General features: G+C 34.1%; 1 protein-coding gene across 1 annotated transcript; it reads left to right on the top strand.

The window, feature by feature from the left end:
- The first annotated feature begins 10,952 nt into the window (after positions 1–10,952).
- LOC127073785 (chaperone protein ClpB1) lies at positions 10,953–14,885 on the top strand. The gene is made up of 6 exons (XM_051015006.1): positions 10,953–11,212; positions 11,414–12,567; positions 12,683–12,864; positions 13,098–13,732; positions 13,897–14,374; positions 14,462–14,885. Exons 2-6 carry the CDS (start codon positions 11,418–11,420, stop codon positions 14,753–14,755), a joined length of 2,739 nt encoding a protein of 912 aa, XP_050870963.1. The 5' UTR covers positions 10,953–11,212; positions 11,414–11,417; the 3' UTR covers positions 14,756–14,885.
- The last annotated feature ends 4,377 nt before the right edge of the window (positions 14,886–19,262 follow it).

The raw sequence follows: 19,262 nt of genomic DNA, 5'->3' as shown, positions 1-19,262 counted from the left end.
TCAGACACGACTGATAAAGACTTCCATAGCTTAAAAATGTTTGACAAGCATTGGGTGAAACTGTTCTAGGGTGACCAAAGATCCAAATAACTAAGACCCAAATTAATACCATTCCAGTCCAAATGATCTAAGGTATAAAGTCATATCATAGGAAATGCAATGTACACTTTTGATCTTCACACACACACACACAAACACACACAAACACACACGCACACACACACACACACATATATATTATATTATATATATTATATATATATTATTATATATATATATTATATATATATATATATATATATATATAATATATATATATATATATATATATATATTATATATATATATATTAATGGGTCATCATGAGGGGAAAGTATATACATTGTGCCAAACACTCACCTAAATGTCAAAGACTCGCCCAAACAAGTGAGAAAGACACCACATATTCACCCAAATATTAAGGTGATAGGTTTATGGCTCCTCTCACTTATAAAGTGTTCAAATTCCACTTTTCCAAGCAATATGAGACTAACAACTCACACTTATTTCTCAACAATCTCCCCTCAAGCAGAAGTTATTTCATCATCACATGCATTACAATGAACACCCTTAGTTTTACTGTTAGCAAATTGATATCGATATTTGAAGCCTAAATGTTACTCATAAAGAATTTTAGGCTCTCTAATGGTATCAAACACGCCTTACATGAAACATGAAAAACCTTATTAATAGAAAATAATCAAATCAAGAGGAGATGCCTAAGAATAGCATAATGCTCTTTCAAAAGATATGTCGACCTAGCCCATCCATAAGAGTATCCAAGACCATTCTAAGTTCTATCAAAAATCAAAATCCATACCACATATCCCATAGTCTTTTGAATGATGTCATTAGATTAAACTGCCTCCTTTAAATCCTCTACGACGATCCCATTATCAAGATACAAAATATGGAGAAAAACTTACAATTGTTCTTAATCTTATTAATAAAGCGGTGTTACACAAGAGTACAAATAAGCGGTTACAACTAGCCTCCTTATTACACTATAATGATTTACATAATATATGGATCCCGTAAATATATTTAAAGAACAATTAGTTATTATAAAAATATTTGACAAAATTAATTAAATTCATTTATATCATTATATGTATATTGTAACACCCCAAATTCGATTAATTAATTTAATTGAATTATTTAGAATTTTATTTGATTATTTGGTGTTTTAATTAAAATAAAATTTTAGTGGTTACAGGGGTGTAATGGTATTGGTAAGGTGTGGTGAGAAATAGATGCTTGGAAGAATGAATACAAATAACGGGAATATTTACATTTTAATTAACAATAGAATATAGTTTATTTATTTATTTAATTATAATAATGAGAATTATTAATAATTAGACTATAATTATTTTATTTAACTTGTTGAAATAAAGTAGTAGGAAGTGGAGAGAATATTAGTCTTATTTTTATTAAAATAAAATTAGAGAGTGAGAAGGGCAATTTGGTAAATAAGAGGATAAGTAAGGGTAATGTTTGAAGTCTCTAATTGAGGGAGATTAGGTCAATGATAAGTAAGGGTAACCCGTCACGCGGCCAAATGAGCATTATTCGCTCTACTGTGCAAAATTGTTTCGTTGTTTCAATTTTTGGTGTTATGTTGTGTTTTAGGCTACTGATTTGTCATTGTTTGGAGATGCATGATGTTGTTATTATGTTGTTACAGATTAACTTCACATGTTTTGTATGACGAATGATGTTGTTGTTTATTTTGGTGATTATGTTATTGTTATTATGGTGATTATGTTATTGTTATTATGATGATTCCATTGTGAATATTTTTGGTGATATTGCATGTTATGGTGAATCATGCATCATGGTGTATGGACTTTGGTCCAGTTTTTGTATGCTCTGGTCCTATTGTCATACCCTAAATTTTACTCTGAGTTTTTTCACCAACATCAACATAGAAGTTCACTTTCATTTGATCATGTATTCTTTCAGTCAAAAGCATTCATCAGGGTTTAGATGAAAAGTATGGATTTCAGACATTTTATTTGGTTTTGATGACATTCATTCAGTCATCTGTTAATTAAGAAGTCAAATGCTTTTCTTCTCAATCTCAGTGCATCGTCCATTCCGTTGCATCATGTTTCAGAGGTCTAGAGGGTGACAGTCAAAAGTATTATTGTCATTTAAATCTTCGTAAGGTTTTGATTATGATTGAGAATAAGAAGCAAATGATTCAAGAGTGATTCCTTTGCATCAGATTATCTATTCATAATTCCTCAGTTAATAAATTGATACATTCATAAGACATCTACATCATCTACTCATCACAACATGCATTACGTTATGCATAATGTTTAAAATGTCAACCATAATAAGTTTTCAGATCTATATACAGATCGATTGAATTATTTCTCAAATGTACGTAAAGTTAGCGGACAGAGAATTATGAAATCAAGTTTGCAGACGTCAGTTTTATTAATCTACGATTCACGTAGTTTAACTTGACATGCTCATTTTATTTTTTCTACTCATTTTGCAGTCACATTGTCATCAACCTGAGTCTTTTCAATTGAGCATTTTTCACTTCAAAATTTGATCAAAACTTGTTTGTTTTCTAGAGGTTTATTTCACGTTGATTATTTTGGTGTATTTAGTTTAATTTTCGGGCATTTTTGCGCCCAATTTTATTTATTTTCATAGGAAATGTGATTTTGATTTCTTCTTTCCCCTGCCACATGTCAAATGCAGTTGGAGGCTTTTTTTTTGTAACTTTTCAAAATTTTAGATACCCTCTCTCCCTCTACTAGTTGCATCTGCCGCCCACCCTCCACACTCTTACATTTTTGCTTTTAATGTTTATTATTCTGTTAATTTTAAATAGGATTTTAGTTAGTTGGGCCTTGGGCCATGTTGATATTTTCACACTCCATATCATTTACATATCATTTGTGTTATTATTTATTTTTTATTATTTTCTTGATTAAATTAATTTAGTGTTTGATTAATTGATCACGTTTAATTAGTCGATTAGATCTTAATTAATTAATTATTTTTTTGAATCACCAAGTGATTGTTGGATTTTATTGCATTGCGGTTTTGAAGTTTAAATCCAATTTAGCTTTCAGAAATCGCTTAGGCTCATAGATTTTGCTGCCTAGCTTCTTATAGGGTAATTCCTAAATGAATCCACTTTAAGTTAGCTTAACATAGATCTAAATTCATTATTTTTTAATTTAGTTTATTTTACCTTTGTAAGTGTTGTACATAATTCATCGAATTGTTGTTATGCGATTCATTACGTTGCGACTTTGAAGCTTAAATTCAATTTACCTTTTAGAAATCGCTTAGACGCATAAATTTTGTTGCCTGACTCCTTATAAGGTGATTCCTACATGAATCCACTTTAAGTTAGCTTAACATATAGCTGAATTCATTATTTTAAATTTGTTTTATTTTACATTTGTAAGTGTTGTACATAATTCATCGAATTGCTACTGTACGGTTGATTGCATTGTGATTTCAAAGCTTAAATCCAATTGAGCTTTTAAAAACCGCTTAAATGCATAGATTTTATTGCCCAGTTTCTTATAGGGTGATTCCTACCTGAATACACTTTAAGTTAGCTTAACATATAACTAAACTCATTACTCTAGACTCTGATTTACTTTTGATTTCTTATCTTTCTCTTGTGTATTTTTACATTGAGTTTTCTTATATGTTTACAATTTATTTGTTGGGCTGGTATTGTTAATCACTTTATTATATCCCTATTTGAAAAATTGTACCACGATTTCCGTGATGTGTACTAATTTTACCGCTTTCCTTTATTTATGTTCTTATTGCGTTAGTTAATGGTTAACTCAAATATTAAAATCAATCACTTCCATAAAAGAACAAAAATAATGCTCGATGCAACTTCGAGCCCCTTTTCCCAAATCAAATTCAAATTGAATCCAACGTCAAATATCTTTTCCTCTGACCATTCAAATGCTTTCATAATCAAACACTTGATTCAACGTCAATTTGTCCATCATTAAACTCTTTTCGTAATAAGTAATCGATTGAAAAAGAATGGGGCGAAAGTAATTTCCTTCTCCTTTCTCGAATATTCATGTAATGGCCGCACTTAGCCTACCGTTTGAATATCCGTCAATCACATCAAAATACTTTTAAATAACTGAATAAAGTTAATTTATTCTGTGGATGAAAAAGTATTAGGGCAGAAGTAATTTTCTCCTTTTTTCCCCGAGTATTCGTATGGTCACACGTAGCCTACCGTTCAAATACTTGTCGCCCGTTATAGAAACACGACTTGATTTGTCACACAATTTCATAAATAATTCAATTTAAAAAGATTGGGGTGAATGTAATTTTCTTTCCATTTCCTGAATATTCATGTGATGGTCGTACTTAGCCTATCGTTTGAATATTCGTCAATCACTCAAAAATATTCAAACACATCAAACTTTTTTTCCACCCTTGCATGACTTCGATTTTTTTCCAGAAATGGCTGTGCTTTATCTATATCGACGTGAAACAAACAAAGGCTCCTGCATCCAAGAGCGAGTAACAAGCAAAGGTTTAGTCACTCGATGTGTCTAAAGGATCACTCCTTAAAAGCAATCAACCTAGTAGTTCTTTGTTATCAATAACTACGTAACCTTGAGTTTTCCATAGCACCTAGAGATACCTAGGAGCAGGATTTTGAAATCTTGTCAGACACACCTTAATAAAAAGCCCCCCCTTTAATAAAAATATTTCCTTTTTTTCTTTCTCTTTTCTCACTTGATGAGCAGAAGATCACAAACGATATCACGTTAACACTCTTATACGAAACTAACTAAATGGGTTCCGTTGAGTACAATAGATGTGAATGGTGGTAATACCTTCTCCTTGCATAACCAACTCACAAACTCAATCTGGTTGTGACGACCATTTCTTTTTATTTTTCGTGGGTTTTATCTATATTTTCTCTTTCCCTCTTTGGGAATAATTATAATTCGGTGGCGACTCTATTATATTTTGAGTGTTTCTTACGCTCAGGTATTTTTTGCATCGTGACACCTATTGTGGAGATTCTGGAGCGAATAGCTGATTCCGTATGGGAATTTGTGAACTGTTATCTATGATGATGGTAACGGTTTTGTTGTGCTTTGGTCCTATGGTGGGGATTTAGGAGAGAAATGGACATGTGTTGTCCATAATGGTACCACATGCATTGTTGAGTCGTGGTGTTGAGTTCATTGCATTCATTATTTGTATGTATATTCAATGACTATGTTGATGTTGTTGTTTGTTTAGACCACCCTTGCATACTTTTGCATCGTTAACTATTATGAGCGTATTCTTACCCCTTTGTTGTTTGTATGGTTATGTGCTCTTTTTTTGGATATAAACGAGCAGGTAACTGAGTAGCTTCTTAGAGGTTGAAGGATGAAGTATAAATTGTTATTTCTTTTCCTATTTTATGCATTTATTTAGTATTTCGTTGCTCTGATATGTAATATTGGGTGGCTGAACGAATCGTTTAATTTTGTTATTAATTGCTATGTTGTTGATGTTTGAGGCATTTTGCCATGTCCATGTTTATGTCATGAGACTTATTTAAATGTTGAATTATTTCCATTAAATAATTCAACTACGATGAGTCGTGCTTAAACGAGTATGTGGTGACAAATAGTTTTATTGATGCATATTTTGAATAACCCATGTTATTAAGCAAGTTTATGTTATGTTTAAGTGACACCCTTGTTATGTAATTGTTTTATTTTCATATTATTTAGTTTTTTGTGGTTTAGGTTGTTACATATATTAACTTGTATGCTTTGTATATAATTGTAGAATTAGAAATAAAAAGGGAATTGCTAATTCCACCACAAGAGGTGGAAAATACTTTATGAAAATCCGAAAAATATCCATCTGATTTTGGAAATGAATTTTCGAATGCGCTATTTTCCTCACTGAAATACTCCCCAACTGAGGCTAACCCCATTTTTTATCCAAAGTTTATCCTAGAGATGCATTTTCGGACTCACCCTAGCAATTTATATCTAATTTAACAACCCAATGACTTTTCTGGAAGTTCATTTCCGAAATTGTGAAGCGGGAATTTGAAAAGCTGTCACCTTTGCATCTCAGTTATTTCTGGAGATGCATTTTTTTGGAAATATCAAACATGATTTTTAATAAAATAACACCCTACATGATCAAACACCATAACCTTTTTACTTAAAACCTTCACAAAAAACCCTTAAATTCTCAATCAAGACTTGCACTCCAAAACTTAAATATTGTGTTTCATCACATCAAAAGGGTCAAAAGAAGTTGGAATTTAAGGTAAATATCGTTTATTTCAATCCTCACATTAATCTTGTTTTGCAACTGAAAAAAGTTACGTTGTGTCTGGAAGTACAGTTCCAGATTCTATATGAAATTCCTTCGGAGATGCATTTCGAGAGTCTGCCTGTTTTCATTCTAGAATTGTCTTCGAATATTTTATGGTATTTCTTACATTAGATATGGTATGTAACACCCCGATAAAAAATAAGATAATTATTTAATTTAAGTTAATATTATATTTATTAATTTAATTAAATAATTGGAATTATTGGATTATTATTATTATTATTGGAATAATAATTATTGGAAAGTATATAAGTTGGAAATAAGAAAAGAGTTTCATTTTGGTAAAGAGGGTTTTACGTGAAAAGCAGAGAAGCGGCTGAAAAGAGGAAAAGGGCAAAGAGACAGAGCAAGAGGAAGAAGGTTGGAGAAGAGAAAAGCTTGAAGCTTAAAGATTCCCCGGATTAACTCAGGTAAGGGGGGTTTATCGTCGTTTAATGGGTATTATGGGTTAACATGTAATGGGTAGTGATAAACCGTTGAATTGACCCTAATTGGGATGATGAGTGCTGAAAATTGTGATGAATAAACTAGGTTAAAGCTGTAATTGAATCTGTAATTGGATGGGTAGTGATTTTCCGAACGTATAGCTTTTTACGGAATCGGAATCGGAGGTCCGGAAGTCCTCCAACGGCGGAAAATGCGGAGAATTCTGCATTCTGCTTCGTGTTAGCGCAGGAACAACTTTCTGTCTTGCGTTAACCGGTTAACCCAGTGTGTTAACCGGTTAACACTGTTAGGAATTGTGAGGTATTGCTGTTTTGCTTGCGTTAACCGGTTAACCCAGGGCGTTAACCGGTTAACACTGTTGTGATTTCTGAGAAATTGCTGTTCTGTCTGCTTAACCGGTTAACCCAGGGCGTTAACCGGTTAACACTGTTGAGTTTTGCCAGAAAGCGTGTTCTGTGTTGCGTTAACCGGTTAACCCAGGGCGTTAACCGGTTAACACTGTTGGAAATTGGAAAAATTAATATTTGAATAATGTGTGCATAATTGGTGTTTGGCCTATATTGGCGTATGATGTAATAGGGATTAATTCCCGCTGTTTTAAGCAGTATAGGTATTAGTGGAGGGTGCTAATACTGTGATTAATTAATTGACATGATATGATGTTTTGATACGTGTGTTGATGAATGTATGATGGTATGCATAATGCTGTGAATGTATATGTTATGTATGCAATTGTGAATGGACTGTTTATGGCTTAGAGTGTGAGCATATGTCCATTGTGGATTATTGTTGATGATTCTGCATTGCTAGGTGATTTAGCATGCATATTGTGGCCTTTATGGTGGTAGCTAATTCCCATGGTGAGGAATTAGTGAGTTAGTCATTATGGACTGTTGTTGATGTTTGCATGCTAGGTGAATTAGCGTGCATAGCATGGCCCTTGGGGTGGTAGCTAATTCCCGTGGTGAGGAATTAGTGAGTGAGTCACTAGGTCTCAAATGAGTGGGACTAGTGGGCTTGGTAGCCGTATCTGGATTTGATCGGTGAGGTGAACTATATGTTCACGAATAGTCGGTACCGCATGCATGGAGTCTCATTGCATAATGTATGTATGGCGTATAATATGAATGGATGTATTCCAATATTATACGTGTGTTTGTATTGGCATTGGGTATGAGTATGAATTGTGTTGGTATTGAGTATGATATTTGAGTTGATGTGCCGTTACCGAATGTGTGATATGATTAGGGTGATTAATGTGTTATTTACTTAGCATTACATGATATTTTATAATGCTTCTTATATCGATTGAGGAACTCACCCTTACAACTATTTTTCAGGTAACGAGCAGTGATTGAGTAGAAGCTAGTGCTTGGAGTCTAGTGTAGTCTCCTTAGTGGGTCATGCTCTGATAGATGTAACATCGGGACGGGATGTTTTACCTTGTTGAATAATTTTACATGTAATGTGTTACATGTTTTGCATGATTGATTTGATTTCTATCCGCTGCGTATTGTGCAAATGCTTTATGTTTTGAATTAATAAAAGAGCATGACAGTTATTATGGTGAATGGTGTGAAATGATTGTGTGACACCCTTAATTGCATAATTACTCTGATTGATATATTGCTATTTTAATTAAATATTTGGGGTATTTTAGAAGGGTGTTACATGGTACACCCCAATATTTTTCCCAAACCTATTGTGTCCCAGGATGCCAAACATGTTGATGTGAAAAAGGTGGATGTTGGCAACCATTTACAAATGGACAAAAGTTTGAATATCGTGATCATATGCTTTAATGGATTCATATGGAGACATCCAAATTTGGATTATGTGTTGTAATCAGAAGGTCTGATAATGGTTCAAATAAAAGAGTTGTATTTGTGATAATGAGATGCGAAAGAAGTGGAAAATATAAAATTTCTCTCCAGAAATTCAAACGAGATGACATTGGTTCAAAAAAATGTGAGTGTCCCTTTAAGTTGCGTGATTATCTTTTGTCAAATAACAAATGAAGATTTAATGTGATATGTGGTTTACGTAACCATGTCACGTGTGAAAAGTTAGTTGGTCATTCAATTGCACGTCGCCTCATGCCAGAAGAGAAGGAAATTGTTTTAGACATGACATTGAGAGAATTTCTCATGTCTAAAACAAGATAGAATTTATAAGGTCCATATTGGCCTAAAACTACTATAAGTATGGAACTCTCATCTCATATTTCTTACCAAATCACATTATACCATAATGAACATCATGTCCCATATGTCTACTTCAACAAAGCGAACCACTCAATTGAATTTAAGTTCAATGAGTACACCCCTTGAAGACGTGAAATACATACTAGAGAAACTCTTACCATACTCTAAAAAAAATGTAAATCTCAAGTACCATTCACCATCAGTTGACAACGATGGGAAGATCGAGCTCAACAACTTTGAGACGAAGACATGTCCATCTTTAAGGGTTATGTGGAATACTTTTCTTCTTTACGAAATGAAAGTTTTGATCAAGCTGAATGCGACGATTGCGAGATCGATCGAAGATATTATGAATATGTTGGAACTTCATTTGGATGTTGAAATATAATATTCAATTTATGTTAATGATTATCTATGTAATATTTTGTTTTTTACTTTATCAATATTAATTTTATTTTTCATTATGCATCTTTCTGGTTTTGTGATTGATTGTTTATGGTTCAATATGATTCAAAAATACATCTCGATAAGATTTATGAAGATGCATTTTTGGAATAAATTCAATCACATAATTGAATTGTGGCTCAAAATCATCATGGTTTGATGTGTTTAGGATTCGTCAGCAGATGCATCTTTAGAAATTAAGGGTATTTTATATTTTTCACGAAGGTGTGGTAACAATCTATATGATGTCTTAAGCAATTCCTAACAATAAATACATAGTATTTAAACTTCTACGCACGAGACAAAATAAAATGAGTATTTTTCAAGAAAAAGTGAATGACAAAACTAAAGAGAGAGAGAGAAACAAAAGAAATATTAAAGGTTTGTTAGAATGTGTTTTAAATTTTAAAAATTATTTTGTAAATTAATTTCAAAAAACAATTAAAAAAATAAAATATATTCAATAATTTTACTTTCAAAATTCATTTTAAAATTGCATAATATTATAAAATTGTCATTAACGTGAGTATTAAAATCTTTGTGTTTGGTACCATTTTTTTCGACCTAATTTCAAAAACTAAAAACTAAAAACTATAACCTCTTAACTTATTTTAATTTTTTAATTTTTAAAATTTTTAAATAAATAAAATAGTTTTGTAAAATTACAATAACAAACAAATTTTATTATTTTCAAATTTTAAAAACTAAAAAGCAATTTTATAAAACAAAATCAAATGCTCTAATTGTGTTATGACTTACACTCTCTCTACTTCATTATAGGTCTCTCTCTACTTCATTATATATGTTTAAAAAAAAAGAGAAAAATTCTACACCACTATCTTACACCTATATCATAAATAATATTTTTTTAATTTTTTATTATTAAATTCTCTCTCCTACTATACTTATATATATTTTTCTTTATATTTTAATAAATATAAATATATTTAAAATATTATAGTAATAAATATTTTTTTATAAAAATATAAAAATTATTATTATTATTTTTAAAATTAATATGATTAATCAATTTTATATTTTTATTAACCAATATTTAATATTTATTAGCCAATTTTATTTTATTATAAAAAATATTTTTAAAATATCTGAATGTTTATTAACCACTTTCATCACTCTATTAACCAATTTTTTATATTTTATTAATCAAGTTTATTTTATATTAAAAAATATTTTAAATAATTAAATGTTAATTAACCAGTTTCATCACTTCATTCACGAATATTATTCACAAGATACTGTTTATAATACTGTTCATAAAATATTTTTTATTATTAAAAATACTATTTATCATATAAATAGTATAAATAGTTTATACGGTGGTGGAAGTATTAGTGTATAAAAAACTGATTTTGTTGGTTTGGTAGAAAAATCAATTAAAAAGGAAACGGTCATAATTATTTTGGGCACCGTTAGGATACGAAAAGACGAGAATAGAATAGAAAACTCTAGTAGTTTCTCTTGCTTTTCCCAGTAACATCCAGACGCATCTTCTTCGTTGACAAATACTCCACCTTCTTCCCTCCTCCTCATCACCGATCAGTTATTATCATTCTCACAGCGATAAACCCAACTCTCAAACTACAACCAATCCCAATTCCACATTCTCTTTTTCAAATCATCCTTCATTCTCGCTTGCTTTTAAAGAAAAATAAACTTTACTTCGTCTTTTGCAATCAAAGGTATGTTGAACTCTTGTAATGTTTCCGAATTTTCCAATAACGTTCTCTGTTTTCATATTGTCTATTTTCTGTTTTGTTATCGACATGTTATAACATAGCCTTATTACGAGTCATTGAGAAAAACAGAGTAATGATTGATTATTCAAAAACTAGGGTTCATGAGATTGTTCATATATTTATTGTTTTGTTTTTGCAATGTAGGTAAATGAATCCAGAGAAATTTACTCACAAGACTAATGAAGCACTTGCTGGTGCTCATGAACTCACATCAACTTCAGGACATGCTCAAATCACTCCTTTACACCTTGCTTCCATTCTAATTTCTGATTCCAGTGGTATATTTTTCCAAGCAATTTCAAATATTGGTGGTGAAGAATCTGCACGTGCCATCGAAAGAGTTATAAAACAAGCATTGAAGAAACTTCCTTCACAATCTCCTCCACCAGAAGATGTGCCTGCAAGCACTTCTCTTGTTAAAGTCATTAGGAGAGCACAAGCTGCACAGAAGTCACGGGGTGACACTCATTTAGCTGTTGATCAGTTGATATTGGGAATTCTTGAGGATTCTCAGATTGGAGATTTGTTTAAAGAAGCCGGTGTTGCTGTTTCTAGGGTTAAATCAGAGGTTGAAAAGCTTCGTGGTAAAGAGGGGAAGAAAGTTGAAAGTGCTTCTGGTGATACTAATTTTCAAGCTTTGAAAACTTATGGGAGAGATTTGGTTGAACAAGCGGGGAAGCTGGATCCTGTTATTGGACGCGATGAAGAGATAAGAAGGGTTGTTAGGATTTTGTCAAGAAGGACTAAGAACAATCCTGTTCTTATAGGAGAGCCAGGTGTTGGTAAAACTGCTGTTGTTGAAGGGTTGGCTCAGAGGATTGTTAGAGGTGATGTTCCTAGTAATCTTGCTGATGTTAGGTTAATTGCTTTGGATATGGGTGCTTTAGTTGCTGGTGCTAAGTATAGGGGAGAATTTGAAGAGAGATTGAAGTCTGTTCTGAAGGAGGTCGAGGAAGCTGAAGGAAAAGTTATTCTTTTCATTGATGAAATTCATCTTGTTCTTGGTGCCGGTCGAAGTGAAGGATCAATGGATGCTGCTAATCTTTTCAAACCAATGCTTGCTCGTGGACAACTTAGATGCATTGGTGCTACAACACTTGATGAATATAGGAAATATGTTGAAAAGGATGCAGCATTTGAGAGGAGGTTTCAACAGGTTTATGTGGCTGAACCTAGTGTGCCCGATACTATTAGCATCCTTCGTGGGCTGAAAGAGAGATACGAGGGTCATCATGGTGTTAGAATTCAAGACCGTGCTATCGTTGTGGCAGCTCAGTTGTCTAGTCGGTACATAACTGGTATGCTCTTTATAATGTTTGTTTCTTTTGATGTTGATTATTTTGTCTTGAATGTGGATGGTTGTGGTTGTGGTTTTGCTAACTTGGTATATGTTTGTATTTTGTATTTGTTAAGGGCGCCATCTTCCTGACAAGGCAATTGATTTAATCGACGAGGCATGTGCAAATGTGAGAGTTCAACTTGATAGTCAGCCAGAAGAAATTGACAATCTTGAAAGGAAGAGAATGCAACTAGAAGTGGAGCTTCATGCTCTAGAGAAAGAGAAGGACAAAGCTAGCAAAGCCCGTCTTGTAGATGTAAGTATAGATGCTGAGTTTTTATCTTAACTAGGACTTCCAAATTCAAGTTTGCCATGTAGCATAAAATGATATATTAGACAATGAACATATATTTAATCAATGATTGATAAATAACTTAGTTAATCAAATTTTATTCATTTGACCAGATATACCCCAGTGTTGGACAGTGGTGCAAATTTTGTATTTTTTGTAGGACATGACATGGTTCTAACTATTGATGTTATTTGCAGGTGCGGAGAGAACTTGATGACTTAAGAGACAAGCTTCAACCTCTGAAGATGAAGTATATCAAAGAAAAAGAGAGGATTGATGAGATTCGAAGGCTGAAGCAAAAACGTGAAGAGCTCCTCATTGCACTACAGGAGGCTGAGAGGCGGTATGATCTAGCCAGAGCTGCAGACCTAAGATATGGTGCAATTGAAGAGGTGGAGACTGCAATAAAAAACCTTGAAGGTAGCACTGATGGTAACACCGATGAGAACCTGATGTTGACAGAAACAGTTGGACCTGACCAAATAGCCGAGGTTGTGAGCCGCTGGACTGGTATTCCAGTAACTAGGCTAGGCCAAAATGAGAAAGTAAGGTTGGTTGGACTTGGTGACAGATTGCACACTAGAGTTGTGGGACAAGACCAAGCAGTTAATGCTGTTGCTGAGGCTGTATTGAGATCAAGAGCTGGTTTAGGAAGACCTCAACAACCAACTGGTTCCTTCCTATTCCTTGGTCCAACTGGTGTGGGTAAAACTGAACTTGCAAAGGCTCTGGCAGAACAACTCTTTGATGATGAAAATCAGCTAGTAAGAATTGACATGTCGGAATACATGGAACAACACTCCGTATCAAGATTGATTGGTGCACCACCAGGGTAAGTTGTTGGATCAGTACTTGAATTTTATTTAGACTAAAAGCGTACACTAGTTACTAGAGATTAAACATAGAACTATAGAAGTATTTGGTCTATTGGAATAAAAATACAAACTTGGTATCCAATATATATTCCATAGTTCACTTGTTGAACTGAATTTTCAGGTATGTTGGGCATGAAGAAGGTGGTCAATTAACTGAAGCTGTAAGGAGAAGGCCATACAGTGTGGTACTTTTTGATGAAGTTGAGAAAGCACATACGTCTGTTTTCAACACTCTTCTCCAAGTCTTGGATGATGGAAGGCTAACTGATGGACAAGGCAGAACTGTGGATTTTAGAAACACGGTCATTATCATGACATCAAACCTTGGTGCTGAGCATCTTCTAAGTGGACTTTCAGGAAAGTGTACCATGCAAGCTGCGCACGACCGAGTAATGCAGGAAGTAAGACGGCATTTCAGGCCAGAGTTGTTGAACCGACTTGACGAAGTCGTTGTATTTGATCCTCTTTCACATGAACAATTGAGGAAGGTTGCAAGATTGCAAATGAAAGATGTAGCTAGTCGACTTGCCGAGAAAGGAATTGCATTGGCAGTGACAGATGCAGCGCTGGATTTAGTTCTTGCTGAGAGCTATGATCCTGTAAGTGTTATACTTAATCGTAATGTTATAAAGTACTGCAGAAAAAATGTTTCTAACTAGTTTTTTTTGTTGTTGTGAATTGTATAGGTGTATGGTGCTAGACCAATTAGAAGGTGGCTAGAGAAAAAAGTGGTGACAGAGCTGTCTAGGATGCTTATAAGAGAAGAAATTGATGAGAATACAACTGTTTACATAGATGCCGGGCCTAAGGGAAGTGACTTGGCATACCGTGTAGAAAAGAATGGAGGCATTGTTAATGCTGAAACAGGAGTGAAGTCAGATATTTTGATTCAGATACCGAATGGACCAAAGAGTGACGCTGTTCAGGCTGTCAAGAAAATGAAAATTGAGGAAATTGATGACGATGAAATGGAAGAGTGAAATTTAGTGTAACTGTTATGATGTTTTTATGTGGATGTACTTTTTACTCATGTTTAAGTTTGTGTTTTTATGTGACTTGTAAGTTGTAATATCCTCTTTTTTGTCATCAATAAATAATTATGTTTAGTAAGTTCATTGGTTACCATTCCATGTTATTTAATTTGCGGTTTCTCTCTTCTTCTGGTGGTATAGTTCTGGTTTTGTATTTTTCCTAAACCCTATAGTTTAAGGTAAATCCCTAATCTCGATAGTCATAAATAAAACTATGTTTTTTTCCTATTAGGAATATATACGGTTTCAAGGATCAATATTTGAATATGTCTTTCCTATTTGCCTTCAACAATGCTCTTATCATTTGCTTTTGTATTTTTGTCTTCAAAATCTGAAGTAAAAATTCTTGTCTTGATTCTACTTATATAAGAGTTGATAGGAAACTTTTAGGGTCGAGAGTATTATAAAATAGCTCAATTTCATAATTAAGAGAGAATTTTATTTGCTATTTCTCGTCCTTTTTCACTCCGAATTATATTTTGACTTTTTTTTTTAAAATTATAGGTCTAGATGGTAAAAATACACTTTTAAATTTTCATAAAAATGTGTCACATTTCTTTTTCTGCACACCACATTGTGGCAGTTTCACTAACATGGCAGCCATAAGGATTCCATGACACTAAGTATTCCATTGTCTTCATCTTTTGGAGTATTGAACATTGTAATATTTTTTCTTTTGGAGCAATACCTTTGTGAGAGACACATCACATATTCATCTAAAACTGTAAGGTGATAGATGAGTGGGTTCTCTCACTTATAAATGTTCAAGTCTCAATATTTCTTACCAATGTAAGATTTATTATCCACACTACTCACACTTGATATATTCTCAACACTCCCCCTCAAGTGTGAGTCCACAATGCTCCCCCTCAAGTGAAAGCAACTTATGGTGACATTATCGCCACGTGAGGTTGAATATATAGCTGGATTCTACGCAGATTGTCAAGCAATTTGGATCAGATATGTGTTAGAAGAAATGGAGGTTAAAGTGAAGAAACCCATGGTGCTACAAATCGACAACAAGTCAGCCATAAATCTTGCAAAGAATCCAGTTCTGCATGGGAGAAGCAAGTACATCGAAGCTAGGTTTCACTTCTTAAGGCAGAAGGTGATTCGAGGTGAACTTGAAGTGAGACATTGCTCTAGTGAAGCACAGTTGGACGATATTTTCACCGAAGACTTGAAAATCGATAGATTTCTAACATTGAGAAAGAAATTAGGAATAGTTCAGATCGACTAGTTAATGTGTTTGACAAGTTTGTACGTTCGTGTTTGGCTAGCTTGTGCGTTCTACAACTTGGACTATAAGGGGGTATGTTGTGAATATAATCCAGGTTAGTTACTTGGTTAGGGTCAAGCCCAAAAGTTAGTTAGGGTTGAACATGTGTATAAATAGATATAGATTGCAATTCAATTATACACTATTCTATTGATTCAATAACAATAATCATATTTTCTCTATTCTTCTCTCTCTCTTTTTCGATACAAACCTTTCTCTCACACAAGTGCCTCATGCACTAACAATTTTGACACATTGATATCATTTGATCATGATATATATATATATATATATATTATATATATATATATATATATATATATATATATATATATATATATATATATATATCAATGTTGTTAGAAACATGGTTTTAAATTGCGATCTACAACTGCAATTGCGACCACAATATTGCTGATACGGTAGTCTCCGCAATCGCATCAAACCACAATTGCAGTCAGATTTCAAATCACATGTTCTTTCTCCTTAGGAACCACATCAGACAACTTGGCTCAGGTTTCATTCAAGTGTTTTCGTCGAAACTCAAAATTTAAAACCTCCAAATTTAATTTATTTTTGAAAAATATTAACATTAGGTGTTTTTAACGGTGTATTTCAAACTCTTCTCAAACAAGATTCACGCCGCAATGGCCGCAAAGCGCATCGCAGGAACCGCAATAACTGCAATCATAACACCTGCAACTAGAACTGCATCTGCGACCGTGAATACAACCGCAATTTAAAACCATGGTTTAAAATTATGTTTCTAAGTCAGAGTCGTCTTTAAGAGCTTACAAGATGGGCCACTGCACTGTTGAAAAAGAATTACAAATGTGAGTAGTGTGGGAAAGTCCCACATTGGTTATGAGTGTGGAGACTTGAGCATTTATAAGTGCGAGAACCCACACATCTATCATCTTAAGGTTTTGAGTGAGTATGTGACGTGTCTCTCACAAATGTGAGTTGCTCTTAAAGAAAAACCCTAAAGTGTAAAATGTTCCCTCATATTGATCCCCCCGAATAGCCCCAATAATGGTATCAAAGTTTGGTTCGAGTGAAGGAACCGACTTACTTGTATCAAAATTCCCTACTGGGTAAGAGGTGGCATGTTCAAAATTGTCAACACCGGTACAAGTGTATGTGGATAAAAGAGTTTCCGTTTGTGAGAGAGCATTGTAGATAGACTCACACTTGATGGGAAATGTTGAAATAAAATTACAAGTGTGAGTAGTGTGGGGAAGTACCACATTGGTTAGGAGTTACTACAAGAAAAATGCCATTTTGCGACACATAGATTGCGAAAGTTCACTAAAAACCGTCCTCTTATGTGTATTACGATGATTCCTACGATGGTTTTTTGTAACCGCCCTTTAATTTTAAAAATATATACACGGGTTGTAATGGTTCCAGTCCGACCACCCTAAACTATGGGTTGCGACAATTCCTAAACCACCCTTAAAAATATTCTAATGGGTTACGACGGTTCTTGAACCACCCTTGTATATTTGAGGATTTCTTAATGCACCCTTAATACTTCCTCGCCACCATGCGAAATAATTTAAATGCCCATAGTTTTCGGAGATGCTTCTCCGAACGCACCAATTTCTGAATAAACATTGAATTATTCTAGAGATGCATCTCCGGAACAATTTAAAATATTCAATACATCCCACTCAGAAGTCATTTACATTTGAAATGTAACGGAGATGCATCTACGTGCATATTCTGGAGATACATCTCCGTAACGTCTCAAGACTTAGTCTTTCATGTTATATTTTGTTTATGTGTATTCAAATGAAGATTTAAACCATAACATACGATTGAAAAACAAAAATCTACATACATAATTCTAGATGGTCAAAAAATGCCATACATAAATAAAATACCAATAAGTGTCAAAATATTATACAATCAAGACCAATAAAGTAGCAAGACCGTCAAAACAAAACACATACCATAGTACTACAACTATATACTAAGACACTACTATGTATGTCTGACTACCTCTCGTCTACTTCCTCTGCCAGCTCTGCCTCATCGACCATCAATCTCACCCGTTTCCCAATGTTGTCTCCGGTACATCAATGCCCTTATGCCTCCGTCACGATGGCATCTAGGACCTGCCTCACATAAGACCCATCTTGGAAGATACCTCTGTCAATGTCTGCCTGCACAATCTCCATTATGCAACGACACATAGGCAAGACATCCTCAACATTATCTATTTGTACCTGCTCCTCCTCTAGTATCTTCTGATGAGCTGGTCTCAGCGGGTCTCCTGGAGAAGCCTGTGTCATGTACGAATGTGACACCCTGAAGAACCATATTATGTACTCTTCAATGTAGCTTCAGTCTCTCTCAGCTATGACTCGTGCCTCCTTCGGTACCAGATGACTCTCATAATCATCAAATATGTCATTTATCTATATACGTGTCAAGGTAGGAGGAGTAGAGACATCAAGGTGTCTGCGAATGGTCCGAGTGTATCCAAACTACCGCATGACGCTGTTGGGAAGACGAGGAGCAATGAGACACGATCCGCATGCCAACCATCCAAAGTATATTATTATCTCGTCAAATGGTTGCGTCTCACGATGATCAACATGGTTATTGAAGTGCACGTCCTCAACAACCAAACGGTCAAGATAAAATCTGTAAGGCTCGGCCTCCTGGTTTTCTCTGAGCGGGATAAAAGTAGTAGCACACGATATATCCTTAGTCTAATCAAGTACACTCGCCCAACCATAGATGCACGGGAAGTGATGGAGGATCCAACCCTGAAATGAAAAGTTTGGAACACACGAATCATCAGTAATGACTTTGCAAAGATGAAATGAAAATGGCAGAGAAATATTCAAAGACCAATAATTATTATCGTCGATGTTGCCTGTAACCTACTTTGTCTTCCACATATAACCCTTTCTCAGCTTCGAATACAGGTAAACCAAACAATCCACCCTCCAGTTGTACTCATGGATCCTCTCGAAATCCACGAAGTAATGTAGGTAGACGATATCTATATAAGTGGCACTCTTGTCTATAAAAATCACAATGCCAACCAAATAAAGTAGGTATGATCTCAATGCATGCGATATGTGGAGCACCACCTGCTCATCATCACAATCAGGATGTTGCGCACACATGAGCGCATCCTCATATATCTTCTTCAGGTATACA

The sequence above is a fragment of the Lathyrus oleraceus genome, chromosome 4, assembly GCF_024323335.1.
Source record: "Lathyrus oleraceus cultivar Zhongwan6 chromosome 4, CAAS_Psat_ZW6_1.0, whole genome shotgun sequence".
NCBI lineage: Eukaryota > Viridiplantae > Streptophyta > Magnoliopsida > Fabales > Fabaceae > Lathyrus > Lathyrus oleraceus.
Note: the sequence above shows the minus strand (reverse complement) of the source record. Positions and strands in the feature narration are given on the sequence as shown.

Bases quoted from the DNA above. Each gene is read 5' to 3' on its own strand.
- LOC127073785 (XM_051015006.1), top strand. From the start codon at position 11,418: ATGAATCCAGAGAAATTTACTCACAAGACTAATGAAGCACTTGCTGGT. The intron at 12,865-13,097 runs GTAAGTATAGAT...TGTTATTTGCAG, and splicing joins GCAAAGCCCGTCTTGTAGAT to GTGCGGAGAGAACTTGATGA. The intron at 14,375-14,461 runs GTAAGTGTTATA...TGAATTGTATAG, and splicing joins TTGCTGAGAGCTATGATCCT to GTGTATGGTGCTAGACCAAT.